Source organism: Pogona vitticeps, chromosome 1 (genome assembly GCF_051106095.1).
Source record: "Pogona vitticeps strain Pit_001003342236 chromosome 1, PviZW2.1, whole genome shotgun sequence".
Classification (NCBI taxonomy): Eukaryota; Metazoa; Chordata; class Lepidosauria; order Squamata; family Agamidae; genus Pogona; species Pogona vitticeps.
In genome coordinates, this window is record NC_135783.1 from 292229389 (window position 1) to 292254509 (window position 25121).

Consider the following 25121-nt stretch of genomic DNA (forward strand, 5'->3'; position numbering starts at 1 on the left):
TTATGAATTCCAGAAGCGTTGTGCTATGTGTTCTCAAAATGTGCAATTAGTTTTTCCTCTACAGCAATTAGGAACCGTTCATATGAGCGATTTCATTCACCTTCTCGTAGCAAACAGTGCTCACAATGAAGCAACTCAGTGTTACACAGATCCAAAGAGAAAAGTACACCTATGTCTCACAAGCACTTCCAATCTTGCAGCATAATTACAAATGTTCATACAGATTTATCTCCAGTGGAGTTTTGCTTTCCCCCAGTTATATTCATGGGAAGTTGAGTCCCTATAAGTTGAAAAAGATCATAAACTTGCTGGTTCACAATCCAAAATGGTATACCAATAATGTATGGTTTTAGTTTTTGAGTCAGTTATAACAAATTACAACCGCTTGTAAAACAAGAAGTAAAAAACACTTATTTATATTTATTTATTTATTTATTTATTTATTTGATTTATACCCCACCCATCTGGCCTATAAGGTCTTTTGGACACTTCCAAAAGATCTTTTAAAATGTTCATATCACCCACTTGTGCTCTCTTCATCTCATACAAAAGCCACTTTTCCGTTCTGACCAACAATTGAGTTCTGCTAAACTAGAAAGTGGGACGTGGTGGCGCTGTGGGCTAAACCGCAGAAGCCTCTCTGCTGCAGGGTCAGAAGACCAAGCAGTCGTAAGATCGAATCCACGCGACGGAGTGAGCGCCCATCACTTGTCCCAGCTCCCGCCAACCTAGCGGTTTGAAAGCATGCAAATGCGAGTAGATAAATAGGTGCTATCTCGGTGGGAAGGTAAACAGCGTTCCGTGTCTAAATCACACTGGCCATGTGACCACGGAAAGATTGTCTTTGGACAAACGCTGGCTCTATGGCTTGAAGAGCGGGATGAGCGCTGCCCCCTAGAGTCGGACATGACTGGACAAAAATTGTCAAGGGGAACCTTTACCTTTTACCTTTACTAAACTAGAAAAAGCTGTTTGTCCCTAAGTATCAACATAGTTTTTAGACTCACTAAATTCTAGATAGATTATTCTCCTGCCCATAAAATAATCTCAGAACTACAGAGGCAGCTTGCACTGCTGCTGTCTTTCCCATCAAATCGGGCGCTGCTGATCAGATTCTCCCAGGCCTCAGCTGCAGCTTCAAGGAAGCAACCCCCCCCAAAAACCCCTCCCTTTCCAACATATGCAGCCTTGAGCCCTAGTGTGACTAATCACCAAAGGCCTGTGCAGTAGCCGCCTGGAAGGGAATTTGCATGCCGGCTCTCTGGGGGAGAATTCTTCAGGCTCCCACAGGGTTAGGCCATTAGCGCTGGTTCAGAGCAGATACCATTATCCCATTGAGCTGCTGCTACTCACACAAGGCAACTGCTCAAAATGAAAATTCCAACCCTACAGGGAGCAGTTCCTCCCAATTTAATACTCCCCTTAAATATGAAAAATGAGGTTCAGGTTAGGGAAAATGAGAGGGGTGGGAGGGAAAATGACACAGAGAAACAGTTACACACAAAAGGGGCCCCATATTCCCTCTTCAACAGCCAACAGGCATGTCTGCCAATTCAGCCAGAATCAAAATGTTCAAACCAGGCCACTGTATTTTTGCCCTCAGCTTACAACTAAAATAAGAAATACCTGTTCCTATTAATGCAGGGTTTACCACTTCATGAATGCAGTTTTACTCTTAAACCTAAGATGATGATTGCAGGAAGATTCCACAATAATTTCAAAAGTTCCAAAACAACATGAAGAAAAGGGCACCATGTACAGACTCAGTCTTTTAGAGTTGACTGTTGCCATCCTTCAGAACAGAATCAGCATAGTTGCTACAGCACTGAACACAAACTAACGAGATAAAGACACACAATGCTATTCAGCCATAAAGACTGTTAGGTCATCTTGGGATAGTTGTGATCTGCCAGAGATGAGTAGTAGTTGTTTAGGGATAACAGCTACCAGAATCCCACTACTAGAATGGCCACTTCCATAATATCTGTGGGGCTCTGGGAATTGTAGTCCAAACAAAACTTTTCATATTTCTCCTATTTCTCAGCCCAGCTCATTGCACAGTGTTGTTGAGAATGAAATTGTGATGGGGAGAGGCTAACCTATATAACCTTTGTGCTTTTTTGAAAAAAGAGGTGGATATAATTATCATAGACACTGGAATGAAATACAGGATCATCCATGTTTCCTTGTTTACTGCAAGAGAAACAGTCACAATTTGTTTGTGTGCAAACAGTAAGCTCATTTTCTCCATGAACAAGGGGCAAAAATTCTTGAGAACCTCCTGCATGTCCCAAGCTTGCCTGTGATGCAAACAAAGAAGTCTTCAGGGTGTATGGCCTTTGAAAGAAGGTGCTTCGCCAGCCTTATCTTAAGCCGCTGTGAAGAGGAACTTTGCCCAAAGCGCCTAAGTACAAACTTCTATAAGAAAACATGAATGAAAAGCATTAATTTCTCAGGAACCACTGTATTAAGAAAGGAATCAAGTATATATGGAGGAGTTGAATCTACAGAAGAGAAGAGCAGAAAAATGACTGCTATTTCAGAACAGAGAGGGATTATCAGAGTTTGTCATATTGAAACATCCCAAGACCAGGGATATATACCTATATTTGGCACCTGCAAGTATAATCTGTCAGCACAAGGTCTAAACCAGCAGTTCTTAACCTTTTGAAACAAACGCCCCCTTGAGCCATTGAGGAAGTTATCATCCCCCCCCTCCCCACGGTGATGATATCTTATTTATTTATTTATTTATTTATTTATTTATTTATTTATTTATTTATTTATTTATTTATTTATTTATTTATTTATTTAAGACACTTAAATCCAATGACCCCTGAAAACAAAATTCAATTCCAAGAAAATGAAATGCCCCCAAAAAGTAACATTTAATGATTTAGTTGCAAGCGAATTTTAAGACGCAAAAAGAAATATAAAAAGGGCATAAAAACAAACCACAATGCAGGAACTAAAAATTTCAAGATGAAAACTCTGAAACTAAATTAAGATTGGAGGAAAATATATATTCATGCACACTGTAAAAAGGCTGCAGCCATCTTCACAGGTTTGGCTTGCTCCAGCGCCCCCCCTACCGCCCCCTTCTGCTCCAGCGCCCCCATGCCGCCCCTTTTCGTTCTACCGCCCCCCTGAAAAATGAAATCACCCCCTGGGGGGCATTATCGCCCACGTTAAGAACCACTGGTCTAAACAATTGCTAAATCCACAACCACACCATATATAATGTGGAGACCTCAAGTAGACAAATCTTGGATTGTTTGGTTGGTTGGTTGGTTAAGCATGAGTGGCAGCCATGTTAGTCTTCTGTAGCAAATGCCACCACAGTGATTTTTCTCCTTTTCTCACAATACGAGAACCAGGTGTTTATCCAGTGTAGCCAAAGAGTACAGGATTCAGGAAAAGATGCCAGAAAGTACTTTTTTTTTACATAGTGCACACTTAAAATGCGCTTCTGCTATTCAAGTAACTTCAAAAAGATCTCATACACCTTTAGGTGAACAAAGCTTTCAGGATGGCTCACGGGTTTATTTCCTTTAGCACCAGGAGCATTGTGACTCTCAGTACTAGTTGCTGGAGAACATAAATGGGAGGGTGGCATTACAGAGATGTTCTGGGGGGGTGGGCTTCCCATAGATATCTGACTAGGCACTGTGGGAAACAAGATGCTAGACTAGGCAAGCCTTTGATATGATCAAACAGGGCTCTTTTTATGACTCCAAACAAAGAGGAACCCAGTCAAGGCAATGAATGTACGGAAGCAGGCTTCTGCCCATGTATCCTTAATTGCATGATGAACTCTTTCACAGCATTGGTATCTGTGTACATCTTTCCTTGCACTGAAAAGCCCCATTCACACCATCCCCAACACTTTCCAGAATGGAAATCCTGCTGCAAACAACAAAGTGTTGTGGAACTTCAGAGGAATCCAGGAAGAAACTGTCAAATTAACACTCACTACCAGTTCTAATACCTGTAGCCTGAATTAAGTTTACTTGAAATGTGTTTATTACTCTACAGGTATTAGTTAATGTACCAGCCCAGATGTTTATTTTGACACTGCATGTTTTATGAATGTTTTCCACACACAGGAATGTTAACATTGTTGCATCAAAAACAACAAATATTAAAAAGGTTTCAGCCCAACAACAACTGATTTGAAATTGAGCAGAAATTAGTTTTTTTCCTCCAAGGATCAGACCCATCTTATGTAGACTTGAGAAAGATCAAACAGGATTAAAATGCCCTGCACCACTGCCATATTTTAAAATAGATACTAGGTTTTGAATTGTCAATGTTATAATTTACATGGTTTAGAGATAAATTTGTGTGCAACACATACTATATTTATATATAGGGCTTTGTGTGAACTAAATACAGTATTTAAGATCACTAACTTGGGGTCTTGTATTGTTGGCTAGTGCCCATGACATCTTTAGCCCATAGATCCACAAGCCCTGCAGCAACAGAATACTGATAGGTACAGTTAGGAATACCTGACATTCCTGTGCCACTAAAGGAAGATTACTAAACAAATGCAAATGGGGTCCAACTACCTGGAAGATCATCTCTTTCCTTTTGGCTAACTGCAGATGCTATTCAACCAAATGGAAGTTTATCTACTGTTATCTTGGCAGCCATTATTCTTTCCTTTGCAAGAGATTTCTCTCTGAATTTGACGCAATTTGATCTATTTGCATTATTCAGTCCCTGAGGTTTTGATGCTAGCCTACTCTGGGTTTAATGTTACTCAGACTGTTTGAAATTTCTCATCCTGCTGCAAAGTCTTCCCCACTCTAGGTTCCTTAGGCTATTTTAGCATTCAACTGCCATTTTCTCTACAAGCCCTGTTTTCTGTGGCTCACTGAGAGTTACAATTCCAACAAGTAAGGCATTTGTAACACAGCAATTACACCAATAGTTGCTAGCCAACTCAAACTGGGCCATTGTTTTTTCCACAGAAAAAAATATTAGAGTGGACAATCACATACTTTTATACATCTTCTGGGAATCCGAACTCTTACCAATCAGAGAAGCAAAACCTGAATTAAGAAGTCCTCTCTCTTAATGTGGACTATCGCTGGACCCTAGGAAATTAAATCCTCATCTGCCAGTAATTCAGGTACAGGGTAGGCCCAGGACATTTTGCTGCCTAAAGCTGAAAGACAAGGTGGTGTTCCCTTCACAGCACACACACAAGAGCTAGCTGTACTGGCAGATGAATCTTGCTGAGCATTGCTTGTTGTTGTTTAGTCGTTTAGTCTTGTCCGACTCTTCGTGACGCCATGGACCAGGGCACGCCAGGCACTCCTGTCTTCCATTGCCTCCCGGAGTTGGGTCAAATTCATGTTGGTAGGTTCAATGACACTGTCCAACCATCTCATCCTCTGTCATCCCCTTCTCCTCTTGCCTTCACTCTTTCCCAACATCAGGGTCTTTTCCAGGGAGATTTCTCTTCTCATGAGATGGCCAAAGTATTGGAGCCTCAGCTTCAGGATCTGTCCTTCCAGTGAGCACTCAGGGTTGATTTCCTTCAAAATGGATAGGTGTGTTCTCTTTGCAGTCCAGGGGACTCTCAAGAGTCTCCTCCAGCACCACAATTCAAAAGCATCAATTCTTCAGCGGTCAGCTTTCTTTATGGTCCAGCTTTCGCTTCCATACATCACTAGTGAAAAAACCATAGCTTTGACTATGTGGACCTTTGTCAGCAATGAGATGTCTCTGGTTTTTAAGATGCTGTCTAGGTTTGTTATTGCTTTCCTCCCAAGAAGCAGGCGTCTTTTAATTTTGTGGCTGCTGTCATCATCTGCAGTGGTAGTGTCTTTTCACTTACAACTTTAGAGGCAGGCTTACATAGGGGGCAGAGGACTTCCCATGTGTCACACACTGTTCTGCCCTCCAATCGAGGGAAGTTCAGACAGAACAGACAGGAGCTGCCATTAATGTCACCTAAGCCAACCATCTCACTCTGCCCAGAGGCTTGTTCTCATTATCACTTTTGCATGTATAAGGAAGGATAGAGTAAAGGACTGCAGTAGCCCAAGGTTCTCAACAGTCATTCAGACAGGCTTCTATCTGTTTCCATTCTGAGAGTTTTACTGACACAGAGATTTTCTTGCACGCAAGGCCACCTGAGTTTTGGGAGTGGGGAAAGATGCACAGTGGCTCACTTGAGCCCACATCCCTTCCACCACAGAGACAACCAGACACCTAACTGCACGCCACTTTGAAGCGCTTTTACAATCCCAGACTAAGCCATGTGGGACATTTATAACACACACAAACACACACAACACTGCTGACTCTTAAAACAGAAAATATGAAAACTAAACTCAGTGCAAATTTTGCTTTATACATAAAATCAACTAGTCTTACCACATTAAATAAAGACAGTTGCACATTCATGGCAGGTGGAAAAATTCTATGAGACAAAACAAATTATCTCCCTTCACATGAGTCTTTCACATCAAATTCCTATAGTAGGTTAGCTCTTCACTTAAGTAAAATTTATTTTTTCCTGTCCACTTGCAAGCTACCTCCTACATGTCTGGAAAGAAAAAGGCATATGAAAAAGCAAATCCGTCTCTTTCTGCTATACAAAACAAGTCATAAAAAAGAGAGGAAGTGTCCAATAAAATAACAGTTACAAAATACACATGGAGAACTGGGTTACATGAAGTCAATTAAAGTGACAGAGTGGACTTGGCAGAACTAAAGTGAACCTAAGAAAATTGGGGTTTTCATATCTACAGTCCTTTGAGAGCGCAGAGAAAAAGACAACTTCACACCTACATCAGGGTACTCTATGCCCTGCTGCATGCATTACTGAAGACTCCTCAACTATTCTTGATATTGCCTCTCACTGGGAGAAGGTTATCAGTTATCTTTATTAATTATGCTGTGGTGCTTCTGGCAGGAACAAAGAAAGCCCGATGGGCAAGATGAAGCATGTGCTTGAACATTCATGAACTGTTTAGCAAAGTTCCTAGGGTCCTAATGAGATTAAGAGTCTCTTTTTAGATACTGCGTAATTTGTAACGTCTTAAACATCTGCAGATGTTGGCCTTGCTGTGTATATTTTCTATGAGAAAGCCTTAGCAAGTTCATAAACCTAAACAAACAACTTTTATCAAACTGAACTCCACCAAAGTAGCACTGTGATAGTGAATATGTTCACACCTTATTTTTGCCTCTACAATTTAACCAGGTAGAAACTGGGAGTACATCTCAGATGCATGGTGAGAAGTAAATGCTATCTCCAGGAGACCTTGGCAAATAAATACAGGGTCCTACCTGCTTTTCCAGAAAGATTAAACCCATTTTTAAATGCATTTATTTCAGTTCTCAAATTTGCTTTTACCCCCCAGTAGACATAGTGGTGGTGATGGATACAGACATCCTTTTTAGAATAAGTCATTGCACCGGTTAGAGGGACCTGGCCTCAATGGGGTTCCGCTTCCCCTTAAGAATTAGGTTCACAGCCTGCAGGTATTCTTGGACGTTGCTCCCTCTTTGGAGGTGCAAATATCTGCTGTGGCCAAGAGTGCCTTTTATCAACTTTGGCTGACTGCCCAGCTGTGCCACTATCTGGAGAAGAAATGCCTAACAAAAGTGGTTTGTGTGTTGGTAATCTCTACAATGACTACTGTAACATTTTCTATGTAGGGCTGCCCCTGAATTACTGTAATATGAAAACTTCAACGGGTCCAAAATGCAGCAGCCAGACTGATTATAGGTACCAGCAGATATGAACACATATCTCCAGACCTGGCATGCCTTCATTGGCTCTCTGTTAGTTTTTGTGCTCAATTTAAGGAGATGGTTATAAACTATAAAGCCCTTAATGGTTTAGGACCTTGATATTTAGGAGATCATTTCTCCCACAAAATAGTACCCATTCTACACAGTCCTTGATGTTAAGAACTGTAACACTCAAGTAGGCAAAAAAAGCCAGCACTAAGAATGGAGCTTTCTCTGTCGTGGCCCTTTCTCTCTGGAACAAGCTTCCTACAAATGTTTTCCAGGCACCATCCGTCTCTGGTTTTAGGAAGGAAATTAAGACCGAATTATTTAAAGCTGCCCTAACCTAGCCCTTGACCAAATGTGAATATTGCCCTGAAATGTTCAAACAGGTTTTAATTTGTGCATTTTTAGTTAATGGTAGTTTTCGTTAGCCATAGGGTTTATGGTTTATTGTATTTTATTATATTTTGTATTTATTATACTTGTACAGTGTTTTGGAAAAAGCAAGCAAGAGTAAGATGTTGCACTCTGTAACTCCTCATGTGCCAAAATATCCATCTTTACAATGGAGAAACTGTACCCAGCTAACATTTATTTCTGGCTTAAAATGCAGGTAGTTTAAAAGGCAGCCAGTAATCCCATTAGTAATTATAAATCTTATAAAGGATTCCTATATGGTGATGGGTGAAAAGGAAAAAAGTAGCAGCACAAACAGCCACTGCTGCTTATCCTCCTGAAATGCTTTATTATGAATGCTGAAATTTAGGACAGCAAGAATATGTTCCAAGTCTTAAATATACCACATTCTGTTTAAATTTATTAAGTTTTCATCCCTCCCAACCTCTCCTAGGGAAAACCCATTTGTGACATATTATCAACAAGGTGACCATCTTTGTGGAAGAAAAAGCACACATAAACAAACAGGCCGAAATCTTGTTGTTTAGCAGAGTAAATCACACTACTGTAGAGTAAGCCCACTGAATCAGTGGGAATATAGTGAGTCAACCCTTCCGTAAGTTCCATTGAGGCAAATGAGCCTACTTTAACTGTGACTTATTTTTGTGCAATATGCTGCAACTAGAACCATTTGAATCATTTTTAGTTACGGAAGAGTTGACTCACCAGATCCTTACTGATTCAACAGACCTACTCTAGTGTGACTTACCATGCCAAGTAACAGGATTCCAGCCACTAGAAGGTATAAAGCATGCTTCAAGACTCTTTCGCGGCACCTAAATGAGGCATAGTCTGAAGGAATGGAACTCAGAAACCTTGCTCAAGCAAAGCAGGTATGGATCTAATCACCGTGTCAACATCAAAGAAGCTTCAAGAAGTTGATTTTTTTGGACTACAGCTCCCAGAATTGCAGTCAGTATGGCCAGTGCTAGAAAATATAATCCAAATAAATTAATTTTGCCAAGTTCTGCTAAGAACCTACATATATCACTTTAAATTCTATGAAAAAAGTGGTGATTACCCTGTTTTCCTGAAAATAAGACAGGGTCTTATATTAATTTTTGCTCCAGAAAAACATATTAGGGGTTATTTTCAGGGGATTTTAAAAAAAATTTATGTACAACAATCTACATTTATTCAAATACAGTTATGTCATGTTCTTCTGGTTGCTGCACAATGGTGGAAGGTGGGATTTCACTTAACTAGGGCTTATTTTCAGGTTAGATCTTATTTTCAGGGAAACAGAGTAGTATTAAATCAAGGAAACATGCTGTCTCTGTGCAGAAAGCTTTCATATGTGTACTGGCTTTTCACTATGACCCACATTCAGAATAAATACCAATGCTAGCTGCGACTAGTAATCCAAATAAATTAATTATCAAATGTTCAATAATGTCATTTAAGGGAACAAAGATGGGCTCTATGTGTTTCCCAAAGTGGTTTGTTGAAGCAAAAACAACGAACAGCCAAATCATACCTTTAAGACAAACAAATTTATTATACCGTGAAATTTCATGAGCAGGCAGCTCCCTCCCTCTGATGTATAAGCAAGATATGAAAGCTTAAGCCAAACAAAATGTGCTAGTTTTTAAAAGTACCACACGAGTCTTTGTTGTCCTCTGTTCTGGTTAGGAGACAAGCACACAGTAACGGAGTTGCTCTTGATATCAGGTAGAAACCAACTTAATAGGTAAGCATGGCTTGACTGACACAAATCAGGCACTGACATTTCTCAGACTGCCCATTGTTATTAGTATGACAGCATCTAAGCTTATAGCATAATGGAGAGATAGCAAACCTCACCAGAAGGAAGCCTGATGCAGAGAGAGCAGCTACCTTTGCTAGAGGCAGGTAGACAAAAAACTCAGCAGACAACCTCCCTTGAGCAACTCTCTCCAAAGACATGAGATAATCCTTCAGAAGCTACATGCTCAAAAGTTCTGAAGCAGTGAAATCAAATAATACAAGAAATAAGACCATGAGGAAGGAATCCTGCCAAAAGAAAATTTAAAATGTGAGCAACAGCTGCAAAAAGGCAAGGATGTGGAAAACCAGAAACCAATAACTCATCCTATGAAAGACTCTAGAGCAGTGGTCCCCAACCTTGATTTCTCATATGTTCCTGGATTAAAACTCACAGAAGCTGTGCTGGCCAGGATTTATGGGAGTTGTAGTCCAAGAACATCTGGGGCCCAGGGTTGGGAACTACTGCTTTAATTATCATACATTGTTACCAATTGCTTGCTCCTTTATAACTTTTCTTTAAGCTGAAGATAGGATTGCCAGATCTGATTCTGGACAAGACTCTTGGCTTCTATCCCATAAATCTAGCTACTTGAATTTTGGGCTCCATATGGCGGCTACTGGGAGAATGGATGGAGTCAAGCTGCCTGTGCTGTGTGACATGTGGGGCATGAAGAATTCCGTGATGCTACATACCTGTCTTAACAGCACAAGGACAGTTACCTTCCACTACTGGCTGGAAAATGCATATTTTATCAGTGGCTACATGTGGGTATAGAAACAGCTCAACAGAAATAGCAGATGCTGGAGAAAGGACTGGCTATTATGGCTCGGCATAAGGCCTCACCAGACTGAGAAGGCTCAGGCTCAGGCACCTCTAAATCCATATTCATTCATCGTTTAAATAAAAATGATCAATGTATTTGTGACTACATTTTATATTCAAATCAGTATTCATCTATTTCTGCCAAATGCAAACTGTCATTTCACTTTCCCCTGTATGAAAATAAGTAGCAGAGATATCCAGGGTGATAGTCCTTTTGGTCTGTTACAGCAAAAAATACCAAGGAGATTCAGGGCACTTTAAAGATTTTAAAAAATTGAGATGAGCTTTCATCAATTACAGCCATTGTATCTGATGAAGTGAACTACAGATCAAGAAAGTTTATGCCAAATAAAACCTGTTGGTCTTTAGGTTTTCACAATACTCTTTTTTGTTTTAAGGAGAGTGAAGTTGTATGTGAGGGGAAGATGTTAAACAACCATAGGGTTAGCCACAGAAGATGTTCCAATATATCTATGCTCTTCTTTATACCTTTTCCAACTAAAGGGACAATTTTTTTTTGTTATTCCCCATCCCACCCCCATATAAAATATAACCGTCCCTTTAACCTCCCTACAGGGCCAATGTACTACTTTTTCTCTTTGTATAGCCCCAATTCAATTAAAAATTAGGGCACAACATACTGATTTGTTGGAAACAGCCCATGTAAAAAAAAGAAAGACAAATTCATATGGAACAAAAGGAAACAAGACAGACAGCTGTGCAAGAATGAAAATCCCTCAAATGTTAACTTGGCTAATAAAGAAGAAACAGCCTGCACAAAAGTTGATTGTTTTTAAGAGGAAGTAAGAATTTACAAAGGAGAATACCAAAAGAATTTACAAGAAAAAACAATAATTGTAAATGAGATGCTAGGCTATCTCAATACACAAGTTTTTTTTAAAAAAAAGTGGCCAAGCAGCATGCAAGGTTTATTAAGGAAACCATAACTACAAGAATCTTATATAGTAACACTCGAACAGAGTCCCCCAAATACACAAACACCCAGAGCATTCGCCAAAGGTAAATCCCTCTTCAGATATATAAGTAATCTATCCATTTGTACAAAACAGTGTACAAAGATGATGGCTTGTCAGACGGACATCTTCTGCTTAGGCTTTTAAACTACCTCTGCTTTATTCTTTCCTGCACAGTCCCTTTCTACTACTTGTGCATGACCAGCTAATTTTGGATTCTCTAATAAAACAAATTCTTTGCCCCTCCTTTTTCGGCGCCTACTTTCAGAGCACCATTTCTTGCAAAAACATCTGCACAGGAGATTGAGTTTTCATTTTCAAAACCAACCCAGTTTATTGGTTCCACACCCAGGAAGGTAAAAGCAATCCTTTCACCCATGACTGGAAATCAAAGAGAAGGAAACATCCCAAGGGCAGAAAATTGGACTGAGAGAGGAGGGAGGGTGTTGACAAGAGGGGGAGGAAAATGATATAGAGTAAGGTACAAGGTACAAGGAAGTTAAACAAATTCAGTTCTCTTGGTCCTTGTATTTGTGTTCTGAATCCCATCTTTTACTATGTTTTATATCTCTTTCCCTCCCTCTCTCCACTTTCACTTTTCACATCCTCTCTATACATTTTGTGTATGCACAATGTGATCTGAACCTTAGATCTTCCCCCAAACTCTTCCTCATTTTCTCTCCCATTTCTATTTGAAGTACCCTCTGCTCTGCAATGCTTTAGCTTATCTATTCAATTAGCATGGTATTTCTCTATTAAAAACTGTTAATCTAAAATTTAAATGTATTTGAGGAGGACAACAATAATGGCCAAAATCCTGTTGCTTTAACTTACTCTGCATAAAACCAATGATGTCATCAGCCACAGTTTCTTTTTTGGAAATTAAAACATTCTGATTCCACCCCCACACCCCAAAGGTTCCAAGGCTCCACCGAGATTTCTTTCGTTGTGGGGATGAGTTTGGGTGCTGCCAGACAAAATGGTATTTTTCAATTTCTTAAAACCACCACTTTTGGGATAATTTTACAAGCATCTGTGATTCCCCCCCCCATGTCCTTCAATGGCTTCCCTATGATGGAAGGGATCACAGTGGAGACTTGGGATCTTTAGGGAGGGCTAACTTTATCAGCCTGATGCAGCGTAAGTTATGCTTCTGGTTTTCAGCTAGTAAAAGAGCAGCGGCAACGCTTAGTAGCCAAGAGCAACACAGAATGAAGATTTAGCTAGTTATGGCTGCTAACTTACATTCAGTAACTCTAAGAGGGATCATGCATGAGAGATGGGGGGTGAGGCTATAGAAATAATTGCAGTTTTGCAGTTTCAGCTTCTCCACCAGAAACACTGAAACACAGAGAAGCAGGCAACAAGAAATGTGCAATTACAATTCTTGATCAAAAGGAAAAACAAAAGACACAGTTTATTAAAAGCCAGATACATATTCTGCTTGAATTCTGTATCTCAGAAATCACTACTAGATATTCAACTAGTTATGGAGAATGATTTCCTTAGGTTATTATTTTACACATTTCATTTTTGGACTTTATTTCTATTAAAGCTTATCTATCAGGAAGAATACCATTTTTGCCCTGTAGTCATTTTGATGGAAAGTCTAGCGTAGATGCGAAATGGGCTGGAGAAGAGCAGAACTGAGGGGTGTGTGATTGCACTGTAAAGTCGATACAAGAATTGAAGTGTCTGAAAGGCACTCCCCTTTTCTTGCTCTGCTAAAACTGAAGACTGAAACAAGTAATGAACACAGAGAATAAAAAAGAAATACATGAGTCATATGACTTTAAGGGTTTTAACATCCATGTTTTAGATAGTCTGTTCCACTGTTCAGCTCTGTTTTAACAAGAATGCTTGCTTCATGGAACTGTTAGTTTTTAGGTACATATATGCTTATATACTATTTTACAAAACTAAAAGAAACAAAGAGAGAAGTTCAAATGCAAAGTGCTCCCTCCACATCCCCCTCTGTTGATCAGCTGAATATGATGCACTGGATGTTTTCCTAGGGTGTGAACATGCTACCTGCTTGACATTTGTGGTTGTTTGTGAAATGTCATCTGTTCCACATTTTGGATGTTTGAGGATGAAATAAAAAGTACAGTTTATATACAGGGAATGAAATCAGTCCAAAGAAATACAACATATGTTGTTCAATGGATGAGAGATAAAAGCAGCAACAAAACTCTGCCTTCTCTGCCCACTCTGTTTCAATAGCAAACGAGCATTGGTGGTATCCGAATTGAACAGAAGGAAACATATGTCACCTAACTGCTCTCACAGCTAGTGCAGTACCAAGGCAAATGCAGTCAGGACCGATTATTCCCTAGTGCATTAATAGGCTACTTTCAAAAGATATATGGGTCTCCCTGCATGGTCAAAGAAATGCACTGTGGCATTTCTAATTGTCCCTGGAGTTTGTGGCATGGATGGTGGGGCAAAGATAATTGTGTTTATTTAAAATACTTTAATAGTTAAAATAAAAAAGCACAGTACTGATTCTAGATCAAGATTCTTCGTGACTTATTCCAAATGCCAGGTTTTTTGCCTTTAGAGAACCTTCCATTTTCATTCACACTTCACCTCCATAGTCTCCATGCCTCTCCTCTGGCCTCCTAATGTTCTATTCTGTATCTTCTATTTGTCTTCATCGTGTTCCCTTTTCTCATTCTCTCTCCCACTTCCTTCTTTCTTGCTTGACCACTGAACCATCTGTCCAGTGTGATGTATTAGATACTGTGTCGAACTAGAACCAGGCTTGCATCTGGGTTAGCCATGGAAACTCATTAGCAGATGGGGGAGGGGTGGCACTGGTAAACCTTCTCCTTAAATATCTCACTTACCTTGAAAACCCTATTTAGTTCACTGTAAGATGGGAGATGATGAGACATAACATTTAACACTGGTTTGTTTAAAGGTCTTTGCAGTATGTGCTAGTTACATTTTCCTTTTCTTCTCACAGTTGTGACTTTTATGACAGCCAGTGAGGAAGCAGCAATAATTGGACGGCATCAGAGTTCAACAACACCACTCACAGTTGCCACACCCTGAGCCCCACAGTTCCTGATGGAGATGTACACAGCTGGACTCTTTTAACAGTGGAATAAATTATGGTGAGAATTACCTTCACACAATGTAGGCTGCTATGATATCAAAAAGTGACCTGTGCCCTTTACAGCACCTAATGCTATACTGCCAAGCCCTCCCTCTCAGTAATAAATAGTTGCCTTACTGCAGCCATCTTCATCGCTGTGGTCCCCACAGTCATTGTCGCCATCACACTGCCACTGAGCAGGGATACAAGTGCATTCCACAAAGGCGCTCACTGCACAGGTGAAGTGGTTGCGTCCACAAGAACATTCTGTGCCGCTGCTAGCTGCACCTGTTGGAAGAAAATAATCAGTATCTCAGAGAAATGTGGCAAGAGGCATATAACTTACTTTAAAATGCACAGTAGAGGGTGACATTGTAAGCACCCTCCCATACATATCATATACTGTCTAACACACTCCCTGCTAATGTGCCTTAGATTTCTGAGATGCAATTGACTAGAAGCAACCACTGAATGCAATTGTTCAAGAGAGAAAATCTAGAGATTGGTATTGTGAAAAAATATCTGGGGCAGTTTAGCTCAATATCCTATTCCCAAACACCTCCATCTCTATATTCTTCCTTATGCCATGCAGATGAACACCATATGAGGACAATCTCCAAAGTCCTTTTTAGTATTATAAGAGTTTAAGTCACAACATACAAGACTTTAGGGTTTGTATTTAAAAGAGAATGCCCAAGGTCTAAAAAGCCAAAAATAAAAACACTGTTTATAATTGAAAGCAGCAAACAGGCAGATGGTAGATGAGAATGCACTGGCCGGTCACCAGATGGTTTGCAGTAAAACAGCAATTTTTCTTCAAAATTATTTAATAATATAAAACCCTTTGTCTGGTTACCATCAAGAGAGAAAAGAAATGAGAAATAAAATTACTGCATGAACAAATTCTTTGCAAGTAAGCTCTATCTCTAAAAATAGGACATAAGCAATAGATCACTCAAGTGTATCAGAAACTTGAAGACAGGATCCATGTGTCTGAATATGACACTTTTGTCTCATGTTCACACCAGTCAGCTGAGGAGATCCGGAAATGAGTTGGAAGCCAAGAAACCTGCCCATTGGATAAGTAAAGTGATTAAGGGGATAAAATGCACTCTTCCCATACGTGTGTTGGAATGTTTCTGGTGCTATTTGTGTTGCTGCAGATTCTAAATCAGGAATGGCTGTAACATCCCTTCTTTGAGGATGAAACATTTCATTAGCATTTTCATGTGGGCAAAAGACAAGGAAATTCATGCAGCTGTTGCCTAAAAATCCTGTCAATTTACTCAGAACAGTGGAGGGTAGCCTTCAGGAATGCAGGACCTACTTTCTGTCAGGGATGGGGTGCTAGAACCCAGAGGTCCACCAACTATGTACAGGTGCAGAAGAGCAGCTCAGACAGACAGATATAAGAATTAGGAAGGTTGCTGCTGAGTAAACACTCAGCTTCGCACAAGAATTTATCACCAATACCAGCAGCAATGTTTTATTTCCCTTCATGCTTAAATCCACTCAGGTTTTCTTCTTATGAAGTGGTGGTCATATGTGAAAACTGGGAGGCAGAAATCTCACTGAATTGCAAAACCTTACAGTCATTATCCTATTACTAGTCCCAACTATAGTAGATTCACAGACTCAACATAATTGATATACAGATGTGCCTCGCATTACGATGTTAATTCGTTCCAGCGAAATCGCTGTAGAACAAAAATGTCGCAATGCAAAATCAAAAAGCCCATAGAAACACATTAAAACCCGATTAATGCGTTCCTAGGGGCTTGAAACTCATCTTCCAGCGAAGATCGTCCATAGGGTGGCCATTTTCGCTGCCTGTGCAGTGAGGAATCCGTCCCAGAAAAGAGCGGGGAGCCATGTTTTTTTCCGGTGGCCATTTTGAAACTACTGATCAGCTGGCCAAAAATCATTGCTTTGCGAGAATCGGTTCCTGAAGCAGGGAATCGATCATCGCAAAGTGAAATTCCCCCATAGGAAACATTGTTTTGCGATCGCTTTTGTGATCGCAAAACCTTCAACGTAAAGCGATTTCGTCGTAAAACGGAGCGCTCGTAATGCGAGGCACCACTGTACTGTATAATTCAACCACTCATTTAGTGGATCTACTCTGACTCTTGGAAATGATAATTCAAGCTCAGTCTCTGTGTGTCCTGCATAACATTTTATTAAGTTCCACATGTGGACTATTCAAACAAATGTATTGTTTTACTGCAAAATTCAAGAGACATCATAATGTGTAGAGTAAGGATAAGAAATTAAGACAATTTCTGAAAGATAAAATATGTAAGATAGTGTGGGGGGAAAAGGCTATAAAGCTAGTTTCTCTTCCCCGGTTTTGAGGTCAATGGCATTAAGTTTTCTGCAAACACAGGCATTGTGCAATCTATAACGACTTGCAAAGCTACATCAGAACATATTACACACATACAGTCAAGAGGAATGAAAAGGCCTTTGAATTCAAGGAGCCAACGGGGTATAGTGGATAAAATGACAGACTAGGACTCATGAGATCTGATTCAAATCCCCACTTGGCCATGGAAACTCACTGGAGATGGCACTGGTAGAACCATTCCTTAAATATCTCACATGCCTTGAAAATCCTATTGGAAGCCACTTATCAGCATATAGCACACACTTCTCACTACACACCAAATTACCCCACTGCATGCACCAGGAAGCTAGAGCCATCAACAGCCTTCTTCTTACCGTCAATGAATCTATCTGATACCATAATGCATAATATTTCCACGTTCCAAAGTTTTCTTTTCTTCCTTAAAAGTTTACCCAAATGCGTCAGGCAGATCCAGCAGGTTTGATTCATTCAGAGAAGGAAAAGAAGCACAGCAAGTCTATACAGGTCATATAAGGTTTATGACTTGGGCAAGCGTAAATGGTAGCAATCACACATACTATAAAGATTATCTGGAATCTGAGGAAAGTCAATTTCCAGGATAAAAGAATGGCACACCGAAGGCAATAAATCTCTTTGTGGCAATAAAGTGAGAAAAATAAAGGGAATGAGAGAAAGGACTGGTTCTAACAAGCTGCCTTCAAGCAAATAACGGCAGTTTAAAATGACATAATCACTTCAGTACCCACTGAAAAGCTATTGCCAGCTTCAGGAGAATCAGAGCTAGCAGCTAAAGCAACCTCTGCCAACCTGTAACTCCTATCTCCAGCTGGCACAGCCTTTAGCGGTAAGGTCTAACACAGCAGGAGAGCCCCAGGTGGGAGAAGGTTCCAATATATCTTGGTCAAGCAGCTATTATTTGAAATGCATAGTCAAGTACACTCTGTCATGCAAAAAGTAAAGAATTAGCTAAAAGAAAAAATGACTTTTCCTCTTGTTTTCAAAAAGACTGCATTGACAGATCTTGCAGTTAGAAGGACAGAAATCCACAACTGAAAAGTGGAAAGAAGCGCCACATAGGTTCCCTTCAAATTACTGGAGGAAAAATGGAGTATAAATGGAACTTTTACTACACCTACCCTATCCTAGTGAGCGCTATGATACCTTGAAAAACATCTCTTTAAACCTCTTAGACACCCCATCTTTAAAATGAAAACACTACAGTATTTCTGAAAGCTCTCTGCATGTTAGGGACAGCTTTGCAAGATGAAAATTTATATCATGTTATTCAAAAAAGTTATTATAACTGGCTTTAATATGAACACACAAGTCAAATGGTAGCTGAAGAACTCAATATGCCAAAACTACACCAAGAATGCAGCTAGGAGAAATTACAGGAATCTACGTTTAGATCAATTTTTTTTTAAAATCATTAGGGACATGGGAAGTGGGAACACACACATAGAGAGGCTCTCAGCCAATACACAAAAAAAGAAATGAAACAAAAGCTCCTGAGGAAGCAAAATAAAATAATCATCATATGAGAGGCAGGAAATTATGAATCAAATACAGTATATGAATATATGGTAGGAAGACATATTTGGAGACACTTAGATATATTTGCATCTTGCATCTGAAATCTTACATCTGCTTTTAGTCTGATCCAAACTTCACTCAAGTTAATTTCCACAGAATTTAGCTGAGCTTCTCCCAAACAAATGCACACAGGACAACATTACTTAAATGTAAATCAGAATGAAATCAAAGGGCATTTTGAATAAGCTTAGTCAAGGCCAACTGCAAGATAAAAAGGAAGGCATGTTGAAACCAAGATCTCTGAAGCCCTGAATCTCTGTTTTATAGAACATGTTCTCAAAACATCCTGCTAGCATCACAAACTAACAAGGGCAGCAATGGAACTTCCAATCTTTTCATCCAGTTCCTCTAGAAATGCAACACATACTGCAGTTAATCTTCTGACTTTCAGAAATCAAAGAGTTGCCGTGTTACCTTTCAATACATATAAAAAAAACATTCCTCCATTTCTATACACAGTAGTAGAAAGAAACCCTCATTCATGTTCCACTCATATAGGGCAGAGACTACTACAGCATTCCATGTCTAGTCACACTGGCCACGTGACCACGGAAACTGTCTACGGACAAACACTGGCTCAATGGCTTGGAAGCAGGGATGAGCACCGCCCCCTAGAGTCGGACACGACTGGACTAAATGTCAAGGGGAACCTTGACTACCTTTACTACAGTCTCACTCTTTTCTGGCCCTTCACTCTAGCATCTGTCTACTGATTGGCTATACCAGAATGTTGCTCATACCAACCTCTTCCTCTTTTTTTATTATTATGATTCTTTTTTCTTCAAGACTCTGTACTGGCTCTAACATTTTCAGCATCTGTGTGTGCGTTTTATTACTGTTATTAACTGTTTAACCACCGTAACTGGCCTAGTCAGAATATCATGTAGGCATGAATGATGTATTGACTAGAGATGGCATGAACTGCTGAACCCGGAGGTTCACGCCCATATCTAGTATTAACTGATAACACATTGAAATCTGTAATTCATCCTTCCTTGAATGTGTTTACTCATGTCAGACTGTGACTTCTACTATCTCCAGCCAGTGGTGTCCATGCTGTTGGTCTGGAGAACATCAGGTTGGGGGAAGTTGGCTCACTGATAGCACTCATCCACAGATGAATGGTATTAGAATTTTTGTTGTGCAGCTCGCGTTCTGTAGGAATCTGTAAACATTGAAAAGGAAAACTTAAAGGCTATGTCATATGGACCACTTATTTCATCCCTGGAGATAAGCCTGAAAAATCTTGGTTCAAATGATGTCACATTCAATTGACTTATAGCAACTCTAATAGGGTTTTCAAATGAGATATTTAACCACCCCTCAGTGAGTTTCCATGGCACAGCCAGGGAATTAAACTCAGGACTCCTGAGTCCACCAGTGGTCCCCAACCTTGGGCCTCCAGATGTTCTTGGACTTCAATTCCCAGAAATCCTGGCCAGCAGAGACGGTGGTGAAGGCTTCTGGGAGTTGTAGTCCAAAAACATCTGGAGGCCCAAGGTTGGGGACCACTGCACTACACCACACTGAGTACCACACTCACATTATAGGTATATTTAATGGCAGCTCTTTTAAATAGACCGTAGGTATGAAGCAGGACTGCGAAGCAACAAACATGAATTTGACCCAACTCCGGGAAGCAGTGGAAGATAGGAGGGCCTGGCGTGCTCTGGTCCATGGGGTCATGAAGAGTCGGATACGACTAAACGACGACAACGACGATGAAGCAGGATTCTGAAGATCTAGAAGACCTAACTTTATATTTCTGGGTCAACCCAGCATACTGGAAGATTCAGCTACAGTAGTAAAAAAAGGTCCTTGCCTGTTCTAGTGGTTTGGCATTCACCATGTTTGCACAAAACTGTGTTCACTTCAATGGTCATTAAGATTCTGATTTCAAAATAGGCCTTGGAGTACAAACTGTCTCTTCCTCTTATCTCAAGCCACAAAGATTGGCCTCAGCTCTAATATTTTGATAATTATATCCAAGGCACTGGCTTCAGTCCAGCCTTGTAGACAGTTCTCTCATTGCCACATATCTGTCCTGTCTCACAGAGGTCAAATTCATCTCCTTGCTCTATTTATTGTACACAGGATACAGAGTTCCGGGCAATAAGGACACTATTTTTCCTGTTCATTAAGTACATTTCCTGCTGTCAGACATACGTATTGAAATGATTTAAAATTTGATGTTAGAATTATTAAAATCTGATCTACAGCATAAAATTGCAAGGTACTTAAAATCTCTTCAAGGAGACTGCAACAGAAATACACACATAATCTTCAGAATATTCATGTTCTCCTACTGACTTTTCAAACACCTACCACCCTTTAACACAACATTACATTCCAAGCATGTGTGACCCACAAAATGACATAGGGCATGATACTCAGGATCTTAACAGACATAACGCACAATGAACTGCCAATCAAACTGAAACTACTACAGTAATGTATTTCCAGTTAAACTGAACTAGCTCACATCACTTTGTCACTTGCAAAATAAACAAAGTACACTAGAGCAGTGGTTTTTAACCTTTTTGAAAGAAACGCCCCCTTTAGCCATTGAGGAAGTTATCATTGCCCCCCTCCCCGCGGTGATGATTTCTTTCTTTCTTTCTTTCTTTCTTTCTTTCTTTCTTTTCTTTATTTATTTATTTATTTATTTATTTAAGACACTTAAATCCAATGACCCCTGAAAACAAAATTCAATTCCAAGAAAATGAAATGCCCCCCAAAAGTAACATTTAATGATTTAGTTGCAAGCAAATTTTAAGATGCAAAAAGAAATATAAAAAGGGCATAAAAACAAACCACAATGCAGAAACTAAAAATTTCAAGACGAAAACTCTGAAACTAAATTAAAATTGGAGGAAAATATATATTCATGCATACTGTAAAAAGGCTGCAGCCATCTTAACAGGTTTGGCTTGCTCCAGCGCCCCCCTACCGCCCCCTTCTGCTCCAGTGCCCCCACACCGCCCCTTTTCGTTCTACCGCCCCCCTGAAAAATGAAATCGCCCCCTGGGGGGCATTATCGCCCACGTTAAGAACCACTGCACTAGAGAAACCAACCATTGCTCATTATCTATCACATTCATATAAACAGTAACATCAATTTTGCCTTCACATTGTATGCAATTTAGAAAGAATACTTCTGGCTTTTATATGCCCTTACTGAGACACAAAAGATGAACAAACTGCTCTGTTGTGGAATGCGTCCAAAGTTCAACATAACCTGTTTGTTCATAGCACAACTGCCATGTTAACTAAGAATAAAAAGGCTATTTTATTTTGTATTCGCGAAGGGTTTCACGGCTGGGATCTAATGGTTGCTGTGGGTTTTTTGGGCTCTTTAGCCGTATTTTCTGGGAAACAGGGTACATTAAACATTATTTCAAAGGAGCCTTCCTACCCTCGGCCAAACTAAGGGAGACATAACTTTGGATATGACCGGGTGCATCAGCTAAGAAAATACATCTCCCAATGGCTTCAAAATAACCTTAAGAAAATGGCCAAAGAGCCCAAAAAACCCACAGCAACTATTTTATTTTGTTGAAAAAATCTATTATTATTAGAGATGGGGGTATTCGTACTCGTATATAAACACCCCCGCACAGCTGGATGTAATGAGGATCCGGCCCCCTGAGGCCAGACCATCCACTGGCCCCCCTGGTGGCTCTGCTCTCCCTTCCAATCGCTCTGAAGCTCATGGTCAGCTATCCATTCACCAGCCTGGCAGGGAGCCTCATCTTCCCTCCTTCTTCCAGGAGTGAATAGTTGACTGCGAGCTCTGGAGCAACTGGAAGGGAGAGCAGAGCCGCGGGTGGCAGCGGACCCTCGTTACATCCAGCTGTGTGGGTGTATTCATATTTGTATATGAATACGAATACCCCCATCTCTAATTTTTTTTCTTCTATAATGCAAGTTGTACAATAATACAATTGTAGTTGCTTTAATTACCATTGGCACCACCATAATTATTAAGGCATAATTGCCATTATTAAGAGGGATAGGTATCCTCCTGGTCTCCAATACATTAATTCTATTTTTTTTTTAAAAAAAAACAGCAGTACAGTATTACAAGAGAGAAATCCAGCATATTAATTATGTTTCAGAAGAACAGCACAACAGAGCAATCTAAAGAGTGTTACCAAGGTGACAACACTTTGTGTGCTTTTTTGGGATCAGTCTCAATGAACTAAACAAAAATTACTTTAAAGAAACATTCACAGCATTGAAAAATCTTATTCCCCAGTACCAAATTTCACTTCATTCTAAGCTCTACCGTGTTTCCCCGAAAATAAGACAAGGTCTTATATTAATTTTTGGTCCAAAAATGCATTAGGGCTTATTTTCGGGGGATGTTTTATTATTATTTTTCATGTACAGTAATCTATGTTTATTCAAATACAGTCATGTCATCTTCTTCTGATTGCTGCACAATGGAGAAGGGTGGGTTTTCATTTAACTGGGGTTTATTTTAGCATTAAAGGAGGCAGTGATTCGCCCACTCCTAAAAAAAACCTAATCTGGACCCAGGTCTAGTGAACAATTATCGACCAATAGCAAACCTCCCTTTTCTGGGCAAGGCGTTGGAACGTGTGGTGGCTGAGCAGCTCCAAACTCTCCTGGATGAAACTGATTATCTAGATCCATTTCAATCAGGTTTCAGGCCGGGTTATGGGACAGAAACTGCCTTGGTCGCCCTGTTTGATGACCTTTGCCGGTAGAAAGACAGGGGCAATGCATCCCTGTTGATTCTCCTGGACCTCTCAGTGGCTTTCAGCACCATCGACCATGGTGTCCTTCTGGACAGATTGGCTGGGATGGGAATAGGAGGTACTGTTTTACAGTGGTTCCGCTCCCACCTGGCTGATTGAGTCCAGAAGGTGGTGCTGGGGGACAGTAGCTCTGACCCATGCCACTTGCATCATGGGGTTCCTCAGGGCTCTATACTGTCCCCCATGCTGTTCAATATCTATACGAAACCGCTGGGGGAGGTCGTTAGGAGGTTTGGGCTGAGGAGTCAGCAATATGCTGTCAACACCCAGCTCTACCTCTCATTCTCTACCAATCCAGGTGTGGCAGTCACCGTTCTGAACTCGTGCCTGGACTCAATAATGGTCTGGATGAGGGTCAATAAACTGAGGCTCAATCCAGACAAGTCAGAAGTGCTGCTGGTAGGTGCCCCGCCAGATAGGTTAAAGGGTCATTTCCCTGCCTTAGACGGGATTACACTCCCCCTAAAGTAGTGGTCCCCAACCTTGGGCCTCCAGATATTCTTGGACTGCAACTCCCAGAACCTTTACCACCACCTCTGCTGGCCAGGATTTCTGGGAGTTGAAGTCCAAGAACAGCTGGAGGCCCAAGGTTGGAGACCACTGTCCTAAAGGACAGGGTCCGCAGCTTGGGGGTGCTCCTTGACCCCGGTCTGACCTGGGAAGCCCAGGTGGACTCAGTGTCCAGGAGTGCCTTCTTATAGCTGTGAAGACTATATCAACTTCACCCTTACCTGGATGAGCAGAGCCTGGCAACAGTCACTCATGCACTGGTAACAACCAGACTGGACTACTGCAATGCGCTATACGTGGGGCAGCCTTTGAAGACGGTCCGACGACTGCAACTGGCACAGAACCGGGCTGCGCGGCTGGTAAGTGGTGCCGCTGCACGGACTCATATCACGCCGGTTCTGAAAAATTTACATTGGCTGCTGGTTGCTGCTTGGGCCCAATTCAAAGTGCTTACTTTGTCATATAAAGCCCTAAACGGCTTAGGACCTGGTTACCTAAAGGACCGTCTTCTTCCATATGAGCCTGCCCGTCCGCTGCCAGGAGGCCCTTCTGAAGGTGCCATCCCTGAAAGAGGTGAGGGGGATGGCATGTCAAAATAGGGCCTTCTCGGCTGTTGCCCCCCAACTTTGGAATGCCCTCCCTATAGAGATCCGCCTGACTCCAACACTCTTGGCTTTTCGGCGCCAGGCAAAGTCCTTTCTGTTTAGCCAGCATTTTAATTAAACAGTATTCCCTAGCTGGCCACATGAGCAGCAGGACTTATTAATATTAATGTTTTAAGAATTATTTTAATATATGATATTTTATATAGTCTTTTAAATGTTTTTAATGTTTTTTAAAGTTTTAATATTGTTGTACGCCGCCCAGAAGCCACTGGTAATGATGCGGCTAAAAATATTGTAAATAAATAAATAAATAAATAAATAAATAAATAAATAAATAAATAAATAAATAAATAAATATTTTAGGGGGTAGGGCTTATATTACGAGCATCCTGAAAAATCATATT

The 25121-nt window shown here is 40.6% G+C and overlaps 1 protein-coding gene across 4 annotated transcripts in view; it reads right to left on the bottom strand.

The window, feature by feature from the left end:
• The window catches only part of LRP4 (LDL receptor related protein 4), a 134952-nt gene that overhangs the window by 63256 nt on the left and 46575 nt on the right, over positions 1-25121 (bottom strand). For all 4 annotated transcript variants that reach the window (XM_020799040.3, XM_020799032.3, XM_020799046.3 and 1 more), the window contains exon 2: positions 14996-15145. In XM_020799040.3, the coding sequence (XP_020654699.3) occupies positions 14996-15145 (150 nt within the window). The remainder of the gene's footprint in view (positions 1-14995; positions 15146-25121) is intronic.